Source organism: Crocodylus porosus, unplaced genomic scaffold (assembly GCF_001723895.1).
Source record: "Crocodylus porosus isolate Cpor-Errol unplaced genomic scaffold, CroPor_comp1, whole genome shotgun sequence".
Taxonomy (NCBI): Eukaryota; Metazoa; Chordata; order Crocodylia; family Crocodylidae; genus Crocodylus; species Crocodylus porosus.
This window is the reverse complement of record NW_017728906.1, coordinates 10,871,010-10,898,949: the sequence shown is the minus strand read 5'-3', so window position 1 is coordinate 10,898,949 and position 27,940 is coordinate 10,871,010. Positions and strand designations below refer to the sequence as shown.

General features: G+C 41.3%; 1 protein-coding gene across 1 annotated transcript in view; it reads right to left on the bottom strand.

The window, feature by feature from the left end:
* EPHA6 (EPH receptor A6) overlaps positions 1–27,940 on the bottom strand; it is a 948,424-nt gene that overhangs the window by 273,913 nt on the left and 646,571 nt on the right. The window contains exon 6 of the mRNA XM_019528673.1: positions 9,352–9,476. Coding sequence (XP_019384218.1) covers positions 9,352–9,476 — 125 coding nt within the window. The remainder of the gene's footprint in view (positions 1–9,351; positions 9,477–27,940) is intronic.

Sequence of the window (27,940 nt, the reverse complement as noted above, 5' to 3'; positions counted from 1 at the left end):
AAGCTAAGACTCTTACAGTTTCTCCCTTGGGGAGCCAGGTTAATAATAGCAGAAAAGGGAAATTGAGAAGCCTGCTAAACACCACTTACTATGCTAAAATCAGTGAGGAGCTTTTGTTTTAATGGTTTATCTCCCAAAGCACATTTGTAGTAATTATTTTTATAATTCTCAAGGTATGGTTTATTTCCCAGGGGTTCAGAAATAGTGAGAGAGCAAGAAACACTTGAGAAACATTTGGGGCATGTAGTGCAATGTTAAACAGTTCCTGGAATTATGGTCAAGTTCAGAAGTTTGATTGGTTACTGTACAAAAGTTCATATACCTAGCCAATTACTTAGTATTCTTGGGTACTTTTATGTGTGCTCTGTGGGTAGGGGGAAGTGGTGCTTTAATTACAGTGGCTCCGAGAGCCATTCTAATTAAAGCACCACCGCTTATCCTGCATTAGCGTCCCCACACTTCAAAATGGCAGCCAGGGCTCTTGAACTAAAGCTCGTTTGACACGCTTCAGTTCAAGTGCCCCTGCTGCCATTTTTAAGCGTGGGGACGCTAATACAAGAGATGCAGGAGGCTGCTGAAGCATGGCAGACTCGATTAATCAAGTCTGCTCTGACACACTGGAATTCCAGCTCATTGGAGCAGCCTTGGCGCTCCTTTATAGGCGCCCCTTGGTTCTGCAAATATGGGCTGGAACCTAGGAGTACTGCACAAGACTTGCACCGTTTGCTTTTGTCATATCAGAAACATGGTTTCAGAACATAGATCTGTCAAGGTTTAGACAATTAAAAATATCAGTGGGCCTGATGCTTATTTTTCATGTAGTGTTTAATTAGTCTTAAGAGGAATGACACTCGGTACCTTATATATCTTAGGGTGTATGCTAGCATTCAATTCAACCAGCTGAAGTTCATCCACATAGTTTAAGCTTTTGCAATTCAATCAGTTGAAAGCTGTAAAACCATGCAAATGGCTGCTTGTGTGCTCTGCAGACAGCCTGCATACTGACAGTGGATATTCAGGGAGGCTGCAGAGCATACATCCCAGAATGCCTTGTAGACTTCCCTGCCATGCAATTTAAGGAAGCAGCCCAGGGCACCAGTCAGGGCTGAGTGACTCGTGGTTCCATAGACAGCAGAGTGGGTCTGCTATCTTTTAAAGCTGGTGCCCTGGTCATGGAGTGGGGTTTTGCCCACCATGCTACTGGGGCTCTGGGCACGGGAAGCCCCACCACCATGGAGAGACCTCAGGGTTCTCAAGCTCTGTGGCAAGATTTCCCTCTGCATCCCACATGTTGGACTGCAAACACAGGGCTCTCAAGTGCCACAGGGGGAGGGAATTTCCCTTCCGTGGAACATTAAACCCTGCACTAGCTGTTCCATGTGTGGGGCTGCAAGCATAAAGCTGTCAAGTGCCATGGGAGGGAATCTCCACCTACCGCTGCACATGAAACACTGCGCTTATAGTCCTGGTGCAGCTTTTGAAACCCAGGAGCTGCTTGGGGCAGTGGAGGGGAGCTGGGCTGTCCAGCCCCTCAGCTGTTAGGGGGAGGGATCTGTGTGACTCAGGCTGTGGTAGCAGACTGCATCCTGAGTCACAGAGTGTGCCCTGGGCTGTTGAGGAAAGCAAAGCACACTGGGGTGCTGGAGGGCACTGCAGTGGCTCCAATTGATTGAGGATGTGCACAAGTGCTTGAGCCCCAATCAATTTAGACTTCAACCTTGTGAAATGCTTTGGAGGTGTTTTTTAACCATTTGAAGCCCTGTAAATGCCTGTATACAGAGCATTTCAACTGGTGAAACTAAGCTTCTATCAGTTGAAATACAATGCTTCTATGTACTGCTACATAAGGATAAAAAAATTATTTGACCTCTACAAAGGACACACACCTAAAGAGACAAACTGTATATTTGTAATGTAGTAACCTTTTCTTGCCTGTTTGTACCTCAAGACTATAACCTGTTTTATTTCTAAAGCTTAGTATGCAGGCTTAGTGGGATAAACAGAATGCTCTGCTATGTTTCTTGTGAAATGCACCTGTGTGGAAGATATCCAATAATATATTTATAAAAGTAATAAAGGATTCTAACAAGTGAATAATTCTTCCAGATTTTAAAATCTAATCTAAATTCATAACCTAAATTAAAGAAACAATTGTTGGCATGTATAGGAAATATGGTACCAGTTGTGAAACACACCCAGAAGCATCATCCTTTTTGACTTATGTAAGAATGATGTAGAAAAGAATCACTTTAAAATAAGATAATTCAATTGTTTAACAACTGTGCAAGTCTCAAAGAAAATCAAGTGAACCATAGAATAGTGTGTAGGATGCTTAGAATGGCAGAGAGCTGTAGAATACAGGGAATTAATGTTATCGTAGCTTTTCAGCATCAGAGGCCATCAATGAGAAATGTAGGAAGCTGCCTGTTCTTTACTATTACAGCTACAATACTGGGAGAAGTTATCTTCTCTAATGAGGTCTGTATATATTTGAGTCTAGATGGCTTTTATAGAAGTGCATATTTTGTATGAGTGAAAGAGGGGAAGGAAGAGGCTCAGAAAATACAAGATATCTGCAGTCTTTTCATTCAAAGGAGTTCTGAGATTGTTTTCTACTTACTAAAGTTACTTGAATACAAAATGAGGTTTTCTCCCCAAAACAGCATGGGGAAAAAGCCTGTTGTCTCTACATTTTCATACAAGGAAACCTTATTAAATACATTGTTTGTCATTAAACTGGAGTCAAAAGCAGCATGCACTCAATCATGGAAACTGGGTATGAAACAGATTTAAATACAACCAACACTGAGCATGACCGTAAAACACATGTTCCATATGGGGCATGCGTGCTGATGAGAACCTACCACAAAGATAGATTAGTGCAGTCTATCTGATTAAGATGGTAGTGCTCACTGAACACAGTCTCCCTCAGTGCTGACTCTTTTTAAAGTAATGGCGAGCCACTTCATTGACTATATTTCAACTTCCTTTTCACTCCCATAGCTGAGCTGTGCCCTTCTTGTCCATTTCCAGTCATTCCTGTTTCTTCACCAGCATTAAATGTTTGGCAAGAATCACCAAACAGGGCCCCAAGAATAGCGGTGGGAAGAGTCATATAATAGTAACTTACCACATTTATTCCAATGTAAGATAACTCCCCCCCTCCACAATTAGATTCCATATAACAAAAAATTATGCATTTGTTATCATGTTTCTATGTTCACTCTTTTCTACATCTTCTGTCATGAACCATGGGAGATGTAATCTAGAAAAGGAGCCTGCTCATAGAGGAGATTCTGGGCTCAGTGCAGATGCATTGCATTTCCGTACAGGAGGCACTACCAAACCCTTTTTGTTCATTTTCAGATTCTTGTCATGAAACTGAACATGGGAATTGAGAGGGGAAAAAACATTCCACAATGAGCTGTACTTCAGCATATGCAAGAGATGCACACTATGTTTCTACTGAAGGATCCCTGCGGGAGGGTTTGGGACATAATAAGATCTACATCTTACACTACTTCTCCCAACAGACCTTGCCCTCTGCCATCCTTATCTGGTCTTGCAGATTTTATGGTCTACAAGCCTAAAACACTCTATGAATGTGAATTGGGTTAAAAGCAGGGTAGGAACTTTACTCAAACACAAGGTGCATTATAATGTTTGCAAGCCATCTCAAACCTTTTGGGATCAAAGATATGTTATAAAATTGTGCTCTCATTTCATTTGAGTAATAAGGCCTGGCTTAATCTATTTGGAAATAAACTATTTTTTACAGCCTTCGCTTGTGTTCTGACTCACAGGAAAAATTGCCAGTAACTCCTTTCCATTTCCTTACTCCATAATTTTGCATTTGGGAAGATGGCAAAACTCTCTTCCCCTTTTCCCTGACTTCATTTGTCCTGGGAGACCACCAGCAACCCTGAACTGCCCAAAATGATATTCTCTTTCACAGGAAATACTAATGTGCATTCACAATCCTTTTTTTTGAAAAATAAAATAGTCCAAAATGGAGTAGGGGTCCAAATGTTGTAAGCTAGTATTATACTGAAGTTGGAGAATGTGGCAATCAAGAACTGTCAAGGTTAAGATGATTTGGAAACTTAAAAAGTAAAAGATTCAAATGATATTTTGAAAAATAATCTAGGAAATTTTAAAAAATTGCTTTTAGCCAGGAAATTAAGGTTATGATAATATTCAGTTTGGTTATGGAAGAGCACAGAGGCAATGAAAGAGCTTTTGAAATTAGAAGTGGGTTTTTTTGTTGTTGTCTAACTGACTATATTAAATCATCCTGGATTCAAATAGATAGATAATGGACACACCAAAAGATTTAATTTACAAATATCTAGTATTCCTGAGGATGGTGAATAGGAGATAGCAAAAAAATTTCTGCAGAGTAACTCGTGGATCTCTAGGGTCAAATATTTATTAAATTCTTTGCATGTCTCTGTTGAGACTCACTTATCATCTAAGGTGACAAATATTGCTAAATGGACAGGTTTGGGAATGATTCATCATCTGTTAGAAATAAGATATTTCAATTTGCCAAGTCTCAAGACACAATATTATTTCAGAGGCATGATATTTTCTGTCTGATTATATCATATTATTATTCAAGCAAGTAAAAACTTTCCATCAGGCTGTAATGGAAACTCCCGGGGTTCCGGACTGAGTTTCTCACATTTTTTTGTGTTCTCTTGCCACATGGAGCCAGCTGCATACTCCTTTTTCAGGTTAAGTTCACTGCAGAACTGCATTATTGGATCCAATCTCAGAACTCTGGTAACCTGGGATATGTCTCTCCACCAAGCATAACTGGTCCAATGCATTTCAGGATATGGAAGTACAAAAGTACAAGGAATATATGGAGCTAGCTAAGCATTAAGGACACAAGGGGTTTTTTATTTTTAGGTTTTTTCACTTTTAGGAGCTGATTACAATTTAAAATATTGAAGTCATGATTCTAAGCATTAACTGAGCAAGAGTTGAGGGAAGAAGCTGCTCTACATTATCTTCTTTTGTTACTGTGTATAAATGTATTTATTTCTGCATTTTGTACTCACATCTTTTGAAATCCTGGTATAACGCTCCTATTCTATTTTTTTTTCCTATGGTTGGACAGAATCTTTCAGAAAAGCTGTTCTATTTTTACAGAGAAATCCTGCGCTTGACTGACTTCAGTGAAGTAACAAGTTCAGGCCCATTCACAGTCGGTGCATATAGACAGGCAGAAGCCTATTCTTTTTGTCATTTTTACAGTTTTTAAAATTGTATTCCTTTTCAGAAATTGTATTTCCAGCCTTTTTGTTGTATTTTCATTCCTGTTTGCATCAACATTCTTATGCAGGCACTCACAGGAATACCGGCAATACAGATATAAAACTTATAGATTGTATTACTGGAAACTTCCTTTCAGGTAAAATAGGGAGCTAGATACTATATGCATTTGTTGACTGATAACAGCTGACTGGTAACAGAAATATAGAAGGAAAAGTATATTTATATCAATATCCTTCTTACTCAAAGATACTCTCAAAGTTTAATCATATAAACATTTAACAACTGTTAGGCTTTCTCAGCTCTATTGAATTTGGGGTATCAGATTCAGGATGCTGTCCCAGATATGGTACTGTTAGTTGGAAGCATTCAGCTATGCACACTGTCTGTTGAGTGAACGAGAGACATAAATGGAAAACATAAACCATTATCTACCATATCTGTTCCATTCCTTTTCATCTCTATCAATAGCAGAGGGAAGTGAATTTTAGTTGTTGCATTTTTATGATCTCCTTCAGACTTTCCTCAGCTTGGCAAAGTAGTAATTTCACATTCACTGTGTACACAAATGTCTTTAATGTCTTGGGCTTAAGCCTGATAGATGGGCTCATTTTGAGGGTTTATAACTATTTAAGAGAGACCTAGAGTAAACAGTGCAGCAAGAATTCCATATTCAAACCTTCTGTGCCCTGTAGTACTCCAGTTTGCTATAAACTGCTACAATTTTTTAAGTCTACACTAGACGAATGTCTATGTAGTAACTCATTCATAATTCTCTACATTGTTGTCTCACACTTTCCACATCCTGTATAGTTTTATGACAATAGTTCAATTTTCTGCTCATCATGGCTGTGGAGAATTTGGATGCTGATATTTCTAATACTGAATGTTCTCGGCAAGCCTATGAGATATCAGGCACTCCATTGGTGCCATTCCCATGGGCTTTCAGAAACTGTTCACATTTATATTCTTTAGATTTGTGGTAGGAGCTTTCTCCTTCATCTTTGTGTACTATTTGCTTTGCATTTGGAGATTAAACTAGAATGTCTGCAGGGCTGCATGCACTCCCACAGTACTATATAATCACATTTCCTATTTCAATATCATAGAAGAGCATAGTATTCACCGTAACAGACTTTTGCTCTGTGTCTGCTCCTGAATCTGGCTTCCAAGACTGATCTATGCTTGACATTTCAAAGTGTTGTGATGTATCTTTTTTCTATTAATGATTTTCCTATTGTTACCTCTGCCCCTGCTTGTCTCCCAGTTTGCCTTCTAATTAGCACGGCTAGGAACACTGTGTCCTGAAGGCTCCTGACAAAAGCTGTTTTGTTCAAAACACATTGATCCAGTTCAATGAGTGACTACCAGAAAGCACTTGGGGCAAAATAACCGCTAGGGAATGTCACCTGATTCAGCCACCAGTGGATATCGCCTGCCATGTCTAAGAGGAACGGAATTATTTATAATAGAAAGCTACCCATGATTCTTTATAAAGAAGGAGAAAAAACATTGCCCCGGTGAAATTGGAAAGGGCTTGTTTGACATGTAGCCTCCCATTAGAATTGTGAAACGTGATTCTAGCCATGTTGTACAAAGGACACATCTCTCAGGCATGTTTAGATTTTAGTGCAGTGTTGACACCACTAAGGGGAATTCTGGGCTGGCTTTCTTGGTAACCCAGCGCTGTCCTCAGAGTATAATCTGATTTTAGAGTGTGTGCAAATATTATGCATATAACTTAATGTACTTGCTAAACCTTGGGAGATAGGTCTTTGCAACTGGGTTCCTGTTCAAGCAATTTATTTAATATATAAAAAGAGTATTTACCTTTTTAATTCATTTTTGGATGCTTGGTTATTAATGAACAAAACAAGCATCAGCTCAAACTATCAGCTCAAAGGCTATAAGAAAAGCTGCGGTACTAAAGTTCTTTCAGCACCTCTGAGAACTGTGCAAAATTCATGCCTTTTTGATTTGGTATCAAATAAGCTAAATGACTGTCCTTTTTCTGAATAATTTCAGTGGTTGGGCTTTTTTCAAGGTGGCCCTGAAGAGCGTCTTTCTCATTATGCTGGCCTGCATAATCTGGGCACAGATCTGCAAATTTGCAACTTCTCAAACTGAAAAATAAGAGCCCCTGATATTTATAACAAACACAATAACCCTCCTCCCGCAAAACACAACTTTCTTCCCATGCTGGATTTATATATCCTTTCTTAGGACTATTCTCCATTTCCTTGATTAAGATGTTAGCTTGGCTGTCAACAGATTTAAGATGCAGATCCCTGAAAACTAATGTATATAGGAATGAAGGGACCAATTACCACTAGTTTAATAATGCATCAAGGCCTAGTCTTCAAATAGGGGTGTGCAAAGATGCATGCACTGCCTTGTACAAATGCAGACCCCAATTTATGTTTACATAAAATGGTGTGTGCATGTCTACATCTGGAATATGAAGCAGTGTAAATGCATCTTTGCCCATGTGGACTTGAAGGCCAGATAACCACATTACACTTTTTCCAGTTTAGGTAGTCAGAAACTGGTTGACAGCCATAATAGGACAGAAGTTTGAGCATACAGACTGCTTTAAAAATGGCAGATCCTGGTTTAAGATAGGTCTGGATGTAGTATCAGACTGACTAGATCTCAGCTAGACCGATGAATTGAATATCGGTCCACTCATGAATCAAGATAGGTTTCTGGCCAGTGTGGGCTCCCCACTAACCCCCTGTCTCAGGAAGCTGTGGCTTGGCTCCTCCACCTGAGTGCAGGCCCTGCCATCAGGCTCTCCAGCTGTCAGCCACAGGCAGGACAGAGGCAGGAGTGGGGAGCAGGGCTCATAAGCTGCTGGTGGGGGCAGTGCCAGTGGCACATCCTGCATTCCCAGCTTGGGTTGGCAGGGCACAGAGTGTCCCTCCCTTGTCCCAGTTCAGTTCAAGTCCTGGGACTATGTGCTGGAGCTGCTCTGGTAAGGGCTCACAGGATTTCCTCCCTGGAGCCAGCACCAAGTTGTGGGCTGAAACTGCTTCCCATGCAGCTGCAGAGCTCCAGTCCCTGGGGAGGGGGGTAGGGGGCAACCATGCCTTTACAGCTGCAAAGAACCCTGTGGTCCCTACACCAGACAAAGCCCGTGGACCCTCTTGTGGCCCTGTGTGGGGGTGAGCATGCCTCCTTCCACTGGCTGCATGCAGTTGACCACTGTCTGAACGATGAGAGGGCAGCGGTGGGAGACAGGTGGCTGACAGACAGTCAGGAATGGTGCGGCCATTCAGCTGCAATCAGTTGCCCTTGGCCATCTCTGGCATGCTGGGAGGTGTGTGGGAACACCCCCTGCCTTCTAGCCTCTGCAAGTGCAGGCTTCTGTGTGCCATCTGCTACCGAAGGGCAAGCATAAGTTTAGTTCACTCCTGATCCAATCTATGCAGCTTAGAGAAACTCATGTAGATTGGATTGATTCTGCCTCAGGCTTTTGGAAGTCTGTACTTAGCCAAAGATCTTGGGCCCAGATTATAACATGATGTAGTTTCTCTCTCTTTATGATCTTCAAAAATGGGGTATTAGTTAGTTCAGTATTAATATTATAAACTGTTTTTTCTTAAGATTACATCTAGAAAAGGTATACTGTCTAATTCTGTCTCAGGTTGTTGCAAGGTAATATAACAAAATGTAATCTCAAAGACATTAAGCGTAATTGTATTATACCCAAAATATTATGCTAACATATAGCTGTTGTAGTCCATAAATTAAAAACCCCCAAACATATTAGAAATTATTACACATTTAACCAATTTTATAATCCTCTATAAAAAATTAGGGGTTTATAAACCTTTGTACCATGGTCTCATAATAGATGTGCATATCACTTGTTTTCCACTGTCCTTCAATCTGACATAAAATAAGACAACTATTAACAAATCATAAAATAGATCTGAACCAAATGAAATGAACTGATTGTATGTGGGATCAAGTGATAACAAGTGTAAGAGATTTTAAAAAATACAAACAAAAATTTAACACGTTGTTATGTAATATTTGATTTTGGCTGAAGCGCTAAGCAAGACCTACTTTCTCATAGTACTTGATCTCATAGTCCAGAATGGCTCCACTGGGAAAGTCAGGCTCTTGCCATGAGAGGGCAATGCTGTTCTGGGAAGCCCAGTCCTTCCTTACCATCCCAATCAAGGAGGGTGCTGAAAGGGAAAAGGATAACTAAGAGTTAAAGACAAAGTATACTGTTTATCCTTTTACTTTACTACACTTTGAGGTACTTTATGTAACCTATTGGCAGAAAAGCATGAGATGACAATTCCTGGTGAAATGTGGAGTTAATGTGTAAAGTACACATCCAAAATTTTATTGGCAGAAGGCAGGGCAGGGTGGCACTTTATGGAACAACTCATTCAGAGATGCATGTGATATTTTTTGTTGTGAACTACAGCCTGCTTTGCAAGATGCTATGAAAGGATGTGCATTGTTAACGCGAGGATCTGCTTTTGAAAAGGGACTCTAAAACTCTACCACTTTGTCAAACTATCTGTTTCCTGACTATATTCAGTCAAGTATGTTGACTTGGACAAAAAGAGGCTGTTTGTACAAGAGAACCAATGGCAGATTCTCTCCTTTGCTGAAATTTTATCAACAGAATTCTTAGGCTGCAATCAGTGACAGCTCTGCAGACCTATTTAAGATGTTACTGGAATGTCTACACGAGCTGCTTACTGCACAGTAGCCTAATAACACTGCACAGTAGTGTGCCAGGCAAAAACAAAGGTAATATGCTATGTGCAGTAGTATTAGGATACTGCGCATCACTAAAAACCTGTGCACTGGTGCTACTGCGCAATAACTCTAGTTACTGCGCATTTAGTTAGTACTTCATTAAGCAAGTACTAAATTAAATGCATTGTAACTGCTGCGCATTAACGGACATGTAGATGCGCCCACTGAGCACATACTTTGAGGGAAAGGAGGTTGTACCATTGTCATGAATGACGCAGTTTCAGCTGCAAAGAGCAGCTGAAGTTAAGAAACAAAAAAATATGAACACAGCATAAGCCAAATTAAAGACAGCTGGTATGTCCAGGGATGGATTCAGAGGGGGGTGAAATGGCAGTCACACCCCCGCTTTTTGACCATGCCACAGGAGCAGCAGCTGTGGATTTTTTAAAGTCCCCCAAGCAGATCAGAATTCGCCTCCCTGTCTTCCCGTTTGTGTTCAGAGGTACTTCCCACCCCCTCTCCTTCCTTTCTCCCTTCCCACCCCCTCTCTCCCACCCACTGCTGCGGCTGTCCCCACTGTCCCAGGGTGACAGAAGCTCCAGAGCTACTTCTGCCCAGTTCTACCTGGGCTCCATAGAGGCCAGGCTTAGCCAGGGATAGTAGTGGTGGCATGTAGTCCATGCCCAGTCTCTGGGTGTTCCCAGCCAGCCCAGAAGCAGGTGCTGGGAGAGAAAACTCCTCTCACCATCACTGGCTGTCCCAGGCTGAGGCTGGCCCCTGTGCAGCCTCGGCAGAAGCAATTCTAGATCTCCCCTCAGGTTCTGGGACACCAGGGATAGGGGCAGCAGCAGACAGGGTATGGGGAAAGGGAAGGGGAGGAGAGGAGAAGGGTGTGCCTCTGAGCAGGGAAGGGAAGGGAAGGTGGAATTCTTTACCTGCTTGGGGGAACTTAATAAAGTTCCCATCTGCTGCTTTTATGGTGCAGTCTGCCCATCCCGATGCAGGAAGTGGGGGGTGCAGCCACCCCGGCTGTGCTAGTCACAGCTCCCACTTTTCCTCTTGTGAAATCCTGGATCCATTTGTGGGCACATCCAGTTTGCCATTTTTATTTGATTTACCATGTGGGCCAAAATAAACAGATAGAAATAAGAATGTAATGATTTCCTATTTTTGTAAGCTGAGGCACTAAAATTAAAACCAAAAGGATGCTCCTTAGTAGGCAACTGAAATAAGGCTATCCATAGAAAAGCCAAGTATTATAATATAGTTCTAAGCACTTTTCCTTTCTATAACAAGAACACAAATTACTCTACATTACTTGATCAGAATTTTCTCTTTCTCTCTCACTGTGTGCGTGTTTAGGAACTAGATTTTTTATTTTAGAATAGATTATGTATAGTGTGGACAGCACAAGAGTCTGGAACCACCCTAATGCAGACTTCAGGTGATTCTCTTGAGTCTTTTAGGGTGCAGACAGAAGTTATATTTTTTTGCACAATCAGGCCCCTGAAAGTGCTCTACACACGTGCATGGCTGCAGAGCACCTTTGAAGGGGCCAAGTGTGTGAAAAATTAAAGTCCACTTTACCATTTCCTGACTTGCAGAAAAAATCATGGTATACAAAGTAGTCTGTGTAAAACTGAAATGTAGCTACATTCACAAGCTAATACCAAATGTAGACAGCAGTTTGCAAGTCAATTGACATACATCTATCAAAACATTTTTTTGACCAACAAAATATATTGATATGCCTCTGAAAATGAGGAAACTTACAACTACTTTTCAAGCAGCAACCCTGAGCTCTGTCTTTTATCCATATCCATTTTCTGTTGATGGTTCTAGTTATAACATAAAGACCTTCAGCTAATGCATACAGCTTCAACTGATATGGGAAGATCTCAGGCCAGTATTAAGAGAGTGCCTATAATGATTTTTTGCAGGAAATAGGGTTGTGACTTTTTTCCCAACATATATTTATATTGTTGAGGAAAGTATTTTCCTAGGAAAAAGAAAATATTGTATAAAATAGTGGGGGAGAAAAATAAAGGAGGAATAAAACAGAATACTTGCTATGTGATTCACTTTATAAGTATTTTCATGCTCAAATATAAAGGCACACTTCTTGTCCAGATAAGTTATGCAAATCAGATACAAACAACTTTCGGGTTTTTGTTTGCTTACTAGTTGGAGCCCACCACTGCTCTGAATGTGACCCAAGATACTCACACTCTTCTACCAACTTTTGAAATGTTCAGAAAGCACTGAGAATCCATTTTTGGAAAATCAGGCCCTTTAAGGTGTCTCAAGAAAAGCCCTAAAAAATTCAGGCACCCCAAATCACTAGTCATTTTTGAAAACATAGACCCTAGTGTATGTTAGAGGTTCAACCAAACCATGCAAAAAACACTTAATTGTCGATGAGGTGGCTGATCAGGAGGATGAAGTCCTACAATTAATTGACAATACCAAATTCCATGATTCCAGAATCTAGGACCAGCTCTGGTGCAGTACTGGGGCAGGGACCCACAATCAGCTGATTTTCAGCCCCAGGACTGCATTGGAGCTGATTGTGGGTCCCAGTCCTGGGATAGCACAGGAGTCTGGAACCGCCCTAGTGGAGACGGTTCCAGGTGACTCTCTTGAGTCTTCTGGGGTGCAGACAGAAGTTACATTGTTTTGCGCAATTAGGCCCCTAAAAGTGCTCTACACCCATGCATGGCTGCAGAGCACCTCTGAAGGGACCAATTGTGTGAAAAATTAACCCTCCTCAAATGAGATATCAGATATCACCTTAGGGAACACGTCTTCCTTCTCTAGGGTTAATTTTTTGCATGATCAGAGTTGGGCTGATGCAGCTCAGCCCCACCCCGGGGGCTGTCATCAGGGAAGGAGAAAGGAGGAGGGAGGGGCAAGCCTGCAGCAGGGAGATGCTACTTTTATGAGCTGCCAGCTTGCCCAACCTGAGCTGGAGGGGGCATGGATTAGAGCCCCTCCACCTCATGGACCTCTCCAACCCCCCAGCTGAGGTACTGGAAGGAGCCAGGCAAGGCCCATGAGGAAAGGGTGGCTCTAATCTAGGCCCCTCTTCCAGCTCAGGCCAGGCAAGCTGGCAGCTCATGAAAGGAGCAGCTCACTACTACTGGCTTGTCCCTCCCTCCTCCCCGCTCCCTCCCTGCTGACAGCCCCAGGGGTCATGGCTAAGGAGAGGGGTGCTTCTTGGCTCACTAGGTCAGCTTGTGCCTCCCCTCCCAACAAGTGGAGGGGGGCTTAAACTGATGGTGCTTTATGTTAAGTGCCATGAGTTAGAATGGGGGCCTGAATGTCAGCACTCTAAGAGTCTCCTCAGGAAAGTAAGAGACTCAAACATGGCTCTCCGCCTCTTCTTAAATTTGGCTTATTTGGCTATGCCTTTTTTGATTTTTTGCCATTTGATCAAAATTCTTAATGACTTCCTATGTACAACCTATGTTTGATTTTTATTTGGTTTCAGCCCTCCAAGTTCATATAGCAGTTGTTCATCAGTTCAACCTCAGCCCTCTGAACTACCTCCTATGTTCCAACAAGTGCCTGTCAAACTACAGTCGTGGCACAAGAGATTATCACCTCAAATGTTCAATGTCAGAAGCAGTCTATCCCTTCTGTCTTTGAAACAGCTTAAGAGTAAAATAACAAAACAAAACTACTTTTCTCCCTCACAAACCAGGAATCCTTGCCCTGTACTTGACACTTTGAAGATATGATACCTTGGGCAATGGAACTTACACAATGGTGATCTGAGTTGCAACTAACATTTTGTCTTCCAAATCAATATTGGAATGTATACACAAAGCAGGTACTTCTTGCCTGAATCAGGGCACGGAGCCCCAAACAAGTTTGTCTCCCAAATTTCTACAGTTGGGAAAAACAAACACATATACTATATTATTAGCTGTCTACATTATGTTCATAGAGCTAACACTGCTATTTATCATATACATAATCATCATGTCTCAGGGGAAACAACGATTCAGACAAGAAACAGAACTCACAGTTATACAATCATGCTACAAAAAAGAATAATTAAGAAAAAATGTTTTCAGCTCAATTACCATTTCTTCAACTGTGTCTTGTGGACAGCTTCCAAACCACTTTCTATAAGAAGGGACCCTACTTATTGTAGGGGTTACTCCCCATTAGAGTAGCTGATTACACCCTGAAGTAGTAAGTAGATGTTTATCCTTTATCTGGGAAATTTAAGGGTAGGTAAATCCTGCTGGCCCATTTATAACTTTCTTTAATTTACCTGTGTTTTTCTGCCTTTTGTAATAAAATTATTGAATTGTAGTGAGTGATCCTCAGTGCTGCTAACCTCCTGTTAACATGTGTATGATAGATTTTTGTGGGGAGTTTTTTTATTTTATTTTGTGTGCCAAAGTAAGTGAGGCTAATTTTACGATAATGCAAGAAGAATATTAAGCAAATTTCATCAGTTCCTCTTGTTGGAGATTAGTTCTTCAGATGCGCAAGGGGCATAAATGCAGTATTAGGGGAACTGATTTTAGCTGGCTTTGACTACAGGACTGTTGCAACCGGAAAGCAAAACATTTTATGGTGGAGCAGAGAATACTTTCAATTTTCAGTCACAGAATAAGTCAAATGTGCCAGACATTCATTTTAACCAAGAACCTGCATATAGAGGATATTTTCAACTAGACACAGTAGAAATAATTTACACACAGCTTTAAGCAAAAGGTAATCCAACAAATATGACTGCAACCTGAAAAAAGAAAACATAAAATAAGTACTACTACTTTGGGGTGACATTTTTGTTTTTGTTAATTATAATGCAAAGGTTTTCTTCTATTTTCAGATCATCTTTTGTAAACTACTGATAATTTTAAATGGAAAAACTCAGTTGGTGTGGATCACATCTTGGGCTGATATGATGAAAATAGGAAGATCTGGCTTCTTGAAAAATAGCTTTCATACCTGAATACTCATAAACTCAGAAATATAAATGGGGCCATAAGTGAATGTGATCTGCAACCTTACTTTCAAATATTTTTCTAGGAAGCAATAAAAATCTTTATGCCTTTTCTGTTATTAGAAAACACTGTTATCCTTATGTGCTAAGTCTCAACCCAGATTTCTGTAACTGAATTAGGAATTTCAATGAAATTTGACACTGAATGCAGTGTTATCTCATCTGAGGCAATAAACAGTCTGAGATTGTACTCATAGTCCTGCACTTGGAAAAAAAAAAAGAACGTTATTTCAGTACACTGGAGAAAAACTATTGATATTACTTCTTATTCTAAAAAGGTCTGTAAGAAAAATAATGAGAAAAATATTTTTTTAAAGGATCTATTTCATTTCTGTAACACATCTGAATGTACTGAAATGATATGTCTGGGTCAACTGAAGTTTTCAGTATAATTAACCTCTTAACTACATGTACATTAACTACTACTCAGTCCTAAATGATAAATGCATTTAAGTAATATCTCTGTACTGACCTGTGAATTTCCCCACTTTTTTTATTCTTAATTGTAGAGAAGTGTATATACAAATGAAGAAAGACTATATAGTAGAGAAAGTATTGGATTGGAATTCAGGAGGCTTAAGTTTTATTTCTGTTTATATTGTGGAGTTTTTATATATCCTAATGTTAGAAGGTGCTGTGAAATACTTCCATATTATGGACAATAGGGGCTGTATAAGAGGAGAGAATATTAGGGATTTTAAACAAATATTAATATGATTTAGGTTTTATTTAACTACTCCTAAAAACCTTCATGTATTTTAAAGACAAAAACAAGCAGTGGAACTGCAACATCTTTGGGTTTTTACTGAATTAAATTAAAAATATTTTTCCCATCACAGAAGGCTGCTTCCAATTAGTATGGTGACTAGATAAGATACGTGATTCCTTCCATTATAGTCTCTTTATCTCCCTAATCACTTCACTGGTAATTCACAATTATAGGACTCAGAGGATATGCTATTACTAGCACTGACGTTGGGGTTCAAAGTTGAGTTGGAAGTTTAGAGACAAGAAACTGCAGCTAGTGGCTTAACAAGTTTGGGGTAAAAAATAGTATTCCTGATTTATTTTCCAACACAAGTTCCATAAAGACAGCATGACATTATGTTCCCAAGCAGAACTTCATTTATTGAAAAATATGCCTCCAGCAGGTTGTAATTATGGTTTTCCCCCTCCATTTCAAATTTTTCCCCCTGCAGTTTTTCTTTGCTTGTCCAGAAAGAGTGAGGGGAAACCAAGTGAGTCTAATTCTATAATTAAAAGATGGATTCTGCTGCACTAATCTAGGCAACAAGTTCTCACAGACTCAAAACTCAAATATCCTTCAGGCTAAATGTAGACTCAACAACTTTTTTTCAACTCTCAGCTAGAAGCAGATCTTTTTTCCCACCTTCCCTCTTAATTTCTCTCTCATCTGCTATTGACCTTATGAGTGAATCCTATAATTTATTCATCACACAGTGCTGCTGCACACTTATACTACTCATTCTTATACATAACTTTGAAAGCTGGAGACTGCCAGGAGTGCCTCACTTTCCATCTGTTACTAGGAGTTGAGGGCACGTAGGTCCTCAAAGACACAGAGCCCTACCTCTGTAAAGTGTACTGGCATCCATATTAAAAGGAGTACATAAAGATGGTACAGATTATGTGGGGTGCATCCCTGCAGCAACCCCCACGTGGATACTCCATTCCTACCAGTGGTAGCTGTGGATACAGAATGGCTTCTTGAAAACTGTCGTTCACAGGGTCAAGGTCGCACTAAAAGTGGCAAGCCTGACCCTTCTAGTGAGAATATTATTCCTAATACATAACCTAGGTGAACTAACTTTAGATTAATAAAGGCTTAATCTGATCAGCAAAGATCAACTTGATCTAGTGAAGACCTGACCAAGTTCACAGCACAGCTCTGTGGCTGGTAAAGCCCAGCTACTCACCACAGTCTCAGAGCTGTGCTATTCTTACCTGCCATCTCTACCCTGACTGGGCTATTTTTACTTCCCCAGCTATGCTCCTCCTGGGACCAGGCAGCCACCTAAACCTGAGCCACATCCCGTGAATGCACTGGGATTCTTTGGAGAGACTGAGGTGGAGGGCTTCTTAATTTACATCAGAATACAAAACCAATTGAAACTCCACTCCAGACTAAATATATCATCTAGGCCCACAGTGTACTTGCTGGTACAAGTAAGTACTCACTAGCTGCATCTACATGGAACACTTTACTACACAGTAGAGGAAATTACTGTGCAGTAAGCATCCACGTCTACATGTGCAGACGCTTACTGCACAATAATTTGCTCTAATTGTGAGTAAATTTGCTACTTGTAAATCTGGAGGGGGGGAAAGTGGTAGGCTCTGTTGTTGGGGAGGAAGGGAGAAGGGAAGGGGTCTGTCTCTGTAGAGGTGAATAAACTGCTTTTCAGAGAGCTGTCTGCAGTGAGTGTGGTGCTCAGGGTGCATGGTGGGGTGGAGGGCCATGAGCAGCAGTTCCAGGTGGGCAGTGGGGAGTGTAAAAGGATGTGGTTGGCTAGCACCTTTCACACCTGGTACCCTGGTCCACACTGGTTGGTGCACAGCTCACCTGAGGCCTCAGCAGGGAGGAAGGGGAACCTGCTGCTGTCACTGCAGCTGATGCTCCCAGTGCCAGGCATCCTCTGTCTGCTATACCTCCTCCACTCAGGCCTTATGGAAGAGCTTCCCCTTGCAGGTGTTATGCAGCACGCAGGCTGCAACAATGGCCTGGGGGGTATTGGTCTTGGTGAACGTGAGGCAGGCGGTGAGGGTGTACCAGTGCCCTTTGAGATGGCTGAATAAGAGATGGAGTCACTAGGACATGGGCCCAGCCCAGGCACCAATTGAAGTATGCCTGGTGGGGGTCCAGCTGCCCTGTGTAGGGCTGCATGAGCCAGGGGAGGAATGGGTAGGCAGATTCCCTGATGAGGAGGGGAGGGACCACTGAGCCCAGCTGGAGGTCCAGCACCCCAAGTGCAAAGCACCTGCTTTCCACCAAGGCTGGCAGGGCAAAGTTGTGGAACATGTGGGTTCCGTGGGTGCTGCCCACTCAGCCAATGCTTAAGTTCATGGAGGCACCACACTGGCCAATGACAGTCTGGAGCACAACAGAGTGGAAGCCCCATCAGTGGTAGTAGGGGTCGTTGCCACAGGGTGGGCAGGTGACAGGGATGTGGGTCCCATCCAGGGCCCTGATGCACTGGGGCCCAGAGCACAGAATCCCAACACTACTGCCAGGGGGGTCATGCACCCAGAGTAGAGTGTGTTCTAGCATGTCCTGGAGGGCTCTGCACATCTCCAGGATGGCCTCCCGGGTGGTAGCCTTGCCCATGCCGAAGAGGTAGCTGATGTAGTAGAGGCTGGCAGACATGGCCAGCTGTGCATCCATGGGGAGGGGCCACCACATGGTGGTGTCCTGCCACTCCAGGTGCAGGCCTGGAAGCTGGCCTGGGTCATCTGAAAGGACTCAAGCCACTGATCATTGTCTCCGGTGGTCTGTCCAATGTGCAGCCACCAGTCCTGACTGGCCAGGTGGGCCCAGAGGTTGCTCTCAGAGTCTGGGGCTGATGCAGCCATGGCATTGAAGGCAGAGGCTGTGGTGACAGCTACTGTGTATTGCCACTACATTCTGCACGCTGCTTCAGGCCAGGGAAGCAGGTCACCCAGGATCAGTGCACAGGGCTGCCTTTTGAAGATGGCCACTGGCCACAGGCAGCTGTGGCTAGAGCCTCCAGCTCCCCCTAGTGGTGTCAGAGGGATGGTGCCAGGACCTAGGGGATACGTGCAGACGGCAACAAATCTGTTTCTGCTTCCCTGCATGTGCAGACATCTGTCTGGGGTGGGTTTACTCTGGAGTAATTTACATGTGGGCATGACTACATATACTCTAGAGTAAACCCACCCTGGAGCAAATTCATGTGTAGTCATGCCCACTGCGTGCCAAATAAGAGGCTGCCTCATTGAAAATACAGAGAAGAATACTTTCAAATGGTGAGCAAAGTTTGACAATGTCCTTGCTAAATCTTTTTCATTCTTATCAACTTTTCTAGGTTCCTCCAGCTGACTGCCTCCAGCAATTATAAAAGATGCTGTTTCCTGATTCCAGATTGAAACAAGCAGATTTGTGGACATAGCCACTGGTAAAGCCCTACATATTGTGCCCTCTCATATGCATCACTCTAAGATGTATCTGCTGAGTGGCAAGAGAGAAAAAAATGAGAAAGAAAGAAAACCAGATTTTAGTGCCAGATCATAAAAAGATTTAAATGCCTAAAGCTGGACTTTGGCAGAATTGAAGCATATAAAGTCCCAAAATGTAATTTGAAGGTCTTTGCTTAACTGCTTTTTTTAACCCTAAAGAAACCTAAATGCAAGAGATGCCTCCATTTTTTAGCTTACATTTCTTCTGATGCCTGAATTCTCATTTCCAAGCCCAGAACTACTTCAGTCTGAACAGCATTGAGCAGTTTGCCATCTTTCTCATATCTAAGGTTGATTCGGGTCCAGAAATTAAGAGTAAACACATGCAAACTTGAAAAGGATATTTGTATTCACAAAAGAAATAAGCAGAATGGCGGACTGATGATTCCTGTTTTAAACCAAAGTGGGGAAGATGGATAAAGTTTTTCAGTGGCTGCTATCCCAGTAATAAGCTGATTTATCAGCAGGTGCTGGTTACCACAATCCAAACATTAATCAGCATAAAATGGTACAACATTCCATTGAATGCTGAACTGCAACAAAAACAGCAAATATCATTATAGCACTGGTGGAAGGGAATATTATGACCCAGGGACAGCCTGTAATGGTATACTTGCTTGAAAAAGCCTCATTTTCAATGAGCCTCCTAGAGTAACCTAAGAATGTATGTTTATTGAAATAGAATTCGAGGTTATAGAATCATAGAAATGGAGGTTTGAAAGGGATGTCAGGAGGTCATCTAGTCCAAGCACCTGCTCAAAGCAAGACCAGCCAACTAAGGCTTTGTCCACCTGGGTGTTAAAAACCTCCAAGGATGGAAATTTCAAAACTGCTCTGGGTAACCTGTGCCAGTGTTTTACTACCCTTCTAGTGAGAAAATTATTCCTAATATATAACATAACCTTCCCTTGCTGCAACTTGAGACTGTTTCTCCTTGATCTGTCATCTGTCACCACTGAGAATAGTCTAGCTCCATCTTCTTTCAACCCCCTGCTCAAGTAGCTAAAGGCTGCTATTAAATACCTCCTCAGTCTTTTTTTCTGTAGACTAAATAAAGACCAGTTCCCTCAGTCTTTTCTAATAAGTCATGTGCCCCAGCCCTGAACCATTTTTGTTGCCCTCCACTGGCATCTCTCCAATTTTCTCACATCCTTTCTGTAGTGGAGGCCCAAAACTGAGCACAGTCTTCCAGATGTGGCCTTACCAGTGCTGAATAGAGGAGAATAATCACTACCCTTGACCTGCTAGCAACCCTCCTACCAATGCAGCTCAGTATACAGTTAGCTTTCTTAGCAACAAGGGCACACTGTTGACTCATATCCAGCTTATTGTCCACTGTAACCCCCGGGTCCTTTTCTGCAGAGCTGTTGCCCAGTCAGTCAGCCTCCAGCCTATATTGATTCATAGGATTCTTCCATCCTAAGTGAACAACTTTGCACTAGCCCTTGTTGAACCTCATGAGATTTCTTTTGGCCCAATCCTTCAATTTCTCTAGGTCACTCTGAATCCCAGCCTGACCCTCCAGCATACCTACTACTCCCCACCAGCTTGGTGTCATCTGCAAACTTGCTGAAGATGCACTCTATGTCATCTTCCAGGTTGTTGATGAACATATTGAAGAAAACTGGCCGCAGGACCGACCCCTTGAGCACTCTACTTGATACCGGCTATCAACTAGACATCAAGCCATTGATTACTACTATCTAGGCCCAGTGCTTCAGCCAGTTTTCTATCCACCTTACAGTCAATTCATCCAGCCCCTTGCTTCTTTTGCTTGCTTCCGAGAACGTTGTGGGAGACTGTATCAAAACTTTGCTGAAGTCAAGGTATATTATGTACACTGCCTTCCCTGCATCCACAGAGTCAGTCATCTCACCTGAGAAAGCAATCAGGTTGGTCAGGCATGATTTAGCCTTGGTGAATCTATGCGGACTGTTCCTAATCACCTTCCTCAACTCCAAGTATGGATTCCTTGAGAATCTGCTCCAGGGTTAAGAAAGCATAATTTATTGTGGAGAGTTCCCATTATGGAAACAGTACAATAAGCATGTTTCCTGCAGCATAGCCACTTTAGGGACACCTGGAACCAAATTACTCCGCAGAATTTCCTGCTATTAAATTGATCTTTGAATTTTGAAAATGAAATGAGCAGCTTAAAAAGCAGAAGGAAATCTGTTTTTAATTGTTACATGTACTGGAATATACAAAGACCAACATATGATGTACATTAATCTAAGCAAACCTCCTTTACTTTTGTTTATATTTAAACATGAGCATCTGTCCAGTTATAGGTCATTTTCTCTTAAACATTCCTATGCAGGTCTGAAAGTGGCTTTTCTTTTAGCAAGGAAATCATGAATATTTTATCTGAATATCTTCTATGAACCTGCTGTAAAAGCTATGCCTGTTGGCATTTGCTGAGAATGTCAGAATGAGTTACTGTAATTTAAAATCTTCAGTTAATATTCATAAGTGCATTTAGACACATCTGATGGTGATTTAAAATATGCTGATCCAAACAATTTCCTCTTAAGTGCTTAAACATTTTTACATAGCATTTTATAATTCAGCTACATGTTATATAAATTTGCTTTCATGAATTCATTTACCAAGTCACAACACAGAGAAATTAAGTGTATTAACACTTATACAATTCTAAGACTATTATCTGATTTGGTCTTCATGAGGAATCAAAAGAAAAATCAACGAGTCTTCTTTAGTAGGATGATGTTTCAAAATGTGGCCAAATAATGGTTGGTTGCAACTTCTTAAAGTTTAGTTATTATAGGTAAGTTAAAAAATGACATGCATTTCTGAAACATACAGGATTGAATAACTCACAGTCACAATCACTTGTTTCAACCTTTGCTATATGGAATGTGTGAAAATCTTGTTACCATCCCATATTAGGCAGGCAACCTATGTAAAATGAACTAGTAGTCTGAATTCAATTCTAGTCATCACTAACTACATCTCATTTGACAATACTCAGCACTGTTCACAGTAATTTCACCAGTTCTTATGACCCTGTTACAGCTTAAGCTATCGACACTGAGTACTGAGAGGGAAGATGAAATAATCTATGACTGTGTATAGGTTCTATCAACCCTTCTGAAGTTAATATCAAATTGTTTCATTGCAACACAATTCGGAGACTCTGGGAGTGCACATACTTTACGGCACTTTTCTTAATGTGCATTAAATTTAGTGCCTCCCATTTGAGGTACTAAACAGTTGTCCATTAGACTGCCTTAATGCACAGTAATGAATGTGCATGGTTTTTAAGTGATGCTTAATGCGTAGTAGCCTCTTTTACTGGGCCTTAGTGTAATAGCGCTTTTTTTATGTGATGCTTTAATGCACAATAAAATAGGCCACTGCACATTACAGTGCACATGTAGATGCATCCACTATCAATAAGAAAATAAGCAATGTACTAAAGGGAGAATATTTCAGGGGCAAAATGAGTCTGGATGAACTACACTAAGATTTGGATCCTCAAAGGTATCCAGGTGCCTCATTCTTATTTAAGCAGTTAACTCTCACTGAAATTAGTAGAATTTAGGACAGGATTCAAATTGTCTCAGTAGATGCATAAATGGTATTCAGGGCCACCTTAGCTGTCTAAGTACCAAAGAACAATTCAAATTAGTTCAGCAATCCCCAAACTCATTAAGCACCTGAATGCATTGTGTACTTCCATAATGGATCACAACTTTCCTTAGAAACTTACTCAGAGAGTCAATGAATGCTTTCAATTGACCTTAATAGGTACTTCTGCATCCAACTCCCAGCTAAGATGCTTTGCAAATTGTTGTACTGAGGAACCTCAAATTATGTATAGATAGGCCTTGTCCATTCGGTGAGGGAACCCCCCCCTGCAAGCATAATACCTCTTTGGAGCCTACCTTGGGTCCCACCATCATGCAGATGGCTTTGAAGTAGTCTGAGGGGATGCAAGTGCCCCTTTGACTGCATAGAGAACCTTGGTACATAAATAGGAATCACAAACACAAACTGCTTCAGTGGCTCCATTGACTCTATGGAGACCCTAGGCATTGAACTGAATCATAATCAAAGTGAATAATAAAATAAATTCAATATTTTAAAACACATCGTCAATGTGTTTCTTCAATTAACATTTTAGAAATGAATTTTTAACAACATTCATCAACATTGATATGATTGTTACAGACAGGAGATGTAATCCAAACAGAAGTCTCTCAACAGCTTTAATAAATGGCATCTTATTGGGCTGTGCAGTGGGGTATGACAAAACTAGTATTATAAAAGTCTTATTTAACATTTTATTAAAAAAAACTAGAAGAAGTTCACCCTAAGAGAGAAAAGGTACACAATCAGAAAGAGTTATGTATACTGGTAAGAAAGAAGGTGACCTAGAAAGATCAGAAATAGTTATTAACAAGAACAAATGAACACCGGCTTTGAAAAATGCAACCTAATATATCTGAAGAAAAATCACCCACAGAAAAATAAACCTGAGGAGTCAATTTTGAAACAGAGCTAGAGATGATACTGTACATTAATAGAAAGATAATAATAAGGTGGAAATAATTAATTAAAAGCAAAATAAAACAATGAATATTGGCTAGAAAGGATTCCCTCAAGAGTAAAGGACAAGAACTAAAAATGTCTAACTTGGCTAAGGGAGAAAATTTGGTGCATATTGATCATATGAGGTAACACATTCAACGTGAGAGAAGGAAGGAATTGCTAAGTGTAGCAAATGGGAATGAATAGGAATAATGGGGAAAAATAGGGGAAAAATTTATAAAACCTATTAGAAAAAACTTTCTGCAAGGTGAGGTAGTATTTCAGTTCTTATACTCCTTTGATCATTCTGGCATCTGTGCATTTTCACATCTCTAAAGGCTTTGAAATAGTTTCCCTCAGCAAGTGATGGAGGACTCGTCATTTGTGAAACACAAGAATACGTTAGACAAAATGCCACAAAGCAGAACATACAAATTGTTATTGGCAAGGAGATGGACTTGATGTCTAATTCTTTTTCCAGTCTGGCCTCCACACATCTGTAATGTACAGTTCAGCAAAGAGAGGAGCTATTTCTGGAGTCTGGTGCTCAGAAAGTCTGAAAACAGCCACTCTTGATTTTGTTATGATTTAAAAAATAATGAATGGTCTGGGCAAAAATGGATATTTTGCCCTGGCTTTCAACTTTTCATTGACAAGGTCAAACTCAGAGGTAAAAGTTGCAGAGAGTTTAATAGCCTGCACTTGCATGAAAAGAAACACACCAAGGAAAACTTAGAAGTTGCTTAGTGATCAAACTGTTGCCCATCCAGTCCACTTCGGGGCCTCTGACAATGAGGAGTAACAAATCCTCCTATGAAAGGTTCATGGGATGTCAGAGTGAGCAATTAAGGCAGTGAGTTTCAATCATGGTGCTGGGGTATCCTTTGATGCCAACAGATCTTTTGAAGGGTGCCCTGAGGTGTGAGGAGATAAGTAAGTAAACTAAGAAGGTAAGTGCAGGCTCAGGCTTTCTCCTGCCTGGGCAATCCCCCATCCCTGCTGCACAGCCCCTCTGCAAAGAAATAAACACTATGATCTATAGATTAATTTTTGGAGTTGGGTGCCATTGAATTTACAAAAGTTATGGAGGGCTGCCTTGAGTCCAGTGAGGCATGCTTCAAGTCCAGAAGGGTTGAGATATATTGAATTAAGGACTAACATTCTTATAGGGGATGCTTTTAAAAATTAATCTGATGACAATGCTGGATTATAAATTGGAATTTGTGGTTTTATATTTATCCTTATAATTAGGATAGGACTGACTTTTTTTTGCAAAAGTGGGCAATACAGCTAAAGACAAGGGAGAATCCTGCATGTAAACACTTAAAATTCAAAGTGTCACCAGTTTTTGTGTGGTAGTCTTTGCTGTCACAGAAATTAACTATTTGTTGACTTCTGTTTTTTCCAAGAGTCTCTCTGTACTAATAGCTCCCCTAGTCCCCAATCTCACCTCCCACAAGTTTTCTTTCCCTTTCCTTCTCAGATTCCTAATTCTCTTTTTCTTCTTTCCTTGGAATCTCTCAGTTATTAGACCTGATTTTTTTTGCCCTCCCCAACTAGCGTATTCTATTTGATCACCCACTAGCCCCAGCATTTCTTCTCCTTCTTAAAACCCTTGCCTACTCTCACTTAAATCCCTGATGTCATTTTTCCATTCCTTCTCCACCTTGCACAAATTTTTTCTTCCTGCTGTTCTTTACTGGCTCTGTTCTCCAAAAACACGTTTTACACCTCTCTTAATATCCCACAAAGCCCTCCAGCCTCAAAAAAAAAGAATTATCACCCCCATGACTTACCACGCTGCTTTCAGTGGGAGAGAAAAGAAAACACTGTGGATAGGTTAACGGAATTCATGCCCAAGAGGTTTTTTCTTTTTTTGATTGGCATGGTTTTCCATCATCAGATGATTAATTTGACCTAAAACCTCAACTGGGACAAGTTTCTCAGGTCTACTGTGTAATTTCCAGGATTTGTGCATGCAAGAATGCCAATGGTGGGGTAACTGGACTAATCATACAGGACGTGCAAGACCCAGGTTCAAGTCTAAAGTTCTACCTGATTTAGACTAGGGACTCACTCACCTTTATTTCTCACTTCCCAGATGAGTACCCTAACCACTGGTTTAGCAGGTATAAGGGATAGGGAGGAGAAGATCCTCAGTATCTGCAGTTCCAAGGAGAGAAAGGTTGATGACATTTGTTACTAGTGTCTGTGACAGGACAGGCCCTGTGGGTGGTTGTAGCACCTCCTAGGGACTGCCCTACTCCTGTCCCACCCCAGGTCCTCTTTCTACCCACTTTCTACCATGCCTGCCATGACTTGGTGCTCCTCTGGCTCCCTGTTACACTGCTTGAACAATGCTCTTTCTTCCAAGATGTGGGGAATTCTAGTTCAATTCCCTCTTTCTGTCTGAACTCCCCATCCCTCTTGTTTCCCACCTCCTTCAAGAGTGTTCTCACTACCAAACTACAGGTTGTGCTAGGTGAGGACGCTGTCTACTTCTTTCGTTGCATCTGTGTGATTGTGCAGAAGACAATTCAAGATTCATTGGATCAGAAGGAGAAGGCACAGAAGGGGATGTGTCTCTGCTGCCTAATAAGTATGGCAAAGGGAATCACAGAATCATAGAATAGCAGGGCTGGAAGGGACCTCAGAAAGCCATCTGGTCCAATCCCTGTGCTCAGGACATGATCATCCCTGACCAAACCATCCCAGGCAAGTGTCTGCCTAACTTATTCGTAAAAATTCCCAGAGACGGAGATTCCACAACCTCTCTGAGTAGCCTGTTCCAATGCTTCATTGCCCTCAGAGTGAGAAAGTTCTTCCCGCTATCTACCCTAAATTTCCCTTGACGCAATTTAAGACCATTAGTCCTTGTCCTGTCTGCAGCAGCCACAGAGAATAGGCTAGTTCCATCCTCTTTGTCACCACTCTTCAGATACTGGAAGACTGTTATCAACATCCCACCCTAATCTTGTCTACTCAAGACAACCCAATAGTTCTTTCAGCCTATTCTCAGAAGTTATGTTTTCCAGGCCTCCATCATTTTTGTTATTCTCTGACATACTCTTTCTAAAACTTGTCTGCATCTTTCTTGAAGCCCGGGGCCCAAACTGAACACAGCATTTCAGGTGATGCCTCACCTATGCTGAATACAGTGGGGGAATCGCTTCCTTTGATATTCTTATTGTAAGCTTGAATTCCCAGAGGCTTGATTCCCCTTAGACAAATACTAGTGTCAAGTGCCCTGGACAAATGTTCCTCTTTCTTTTTTTAAAAAAAGGCTATCAAACTCATTAGGTCCAGAGGGCCAGATATGTGGGATAGGGCCAGTCTACATACCAGGCTGGCTCTGCAAACTCAATCCAATGTATTGGGCTGGTCTGGTGCAGGTGCTGCAAGCACCGCAGCCCAGCCCTGCATTGTGTGTGCTGTGCATATGCCGGAATCAGCCCATGTGCGGCCCTGTGCACTTCATGAATTGTGCCGGACCAGTTCAAGACTCACAGGTAGCACAGCATGTTGTATGATGGGGCTTCATGGTCTAAATCTGGACTGTGGGCTGGACCTTTGATACCCCTGTTTAAAAAGAAAATGGTAGCTGCTCTGCCTATTTTGCAGAAGCCAGTTGTGCCAGCATGTCATGAAAACACTTATAGATGAATCACCTCAGGGGACAAAACACAAGATTACTTAATTTCTGGACCCGAATCAACCTTAGATATGAGAAAGATGGCAAACTGCTCAATGCTGTTCAGACTGAAGTAGTTCTGGGCTTGGAAATGAGAATTCAGGCATCAGAAGAAATGTAAGCTAAAAAATGGAGGCATCTCTTGCATTTAGGTTTCTTTAGGATTAAAAAAAGCAGTTAAGCAAAGACCTTCAAATTACATTTTGGGACTTTATATGCTCCAATTCTGCCAAAGTCCAGTTTTAGGCATTTAAAACTTTTTATGATCTGGCACTAAAATCTGGTTTTCTTTCTTTCTGAGAAAAAACCAAGCAAACTACAGTTAAGTAACATACTGCAACTATCCAGGTAATTTGTCACAAGGGTTAAAGACACAATTCTTAACTCTGCAATCTCTACTTGAGTATCAAAGGTACCATGCTGTCAAATAAGATACAATCAGTTGATAATAA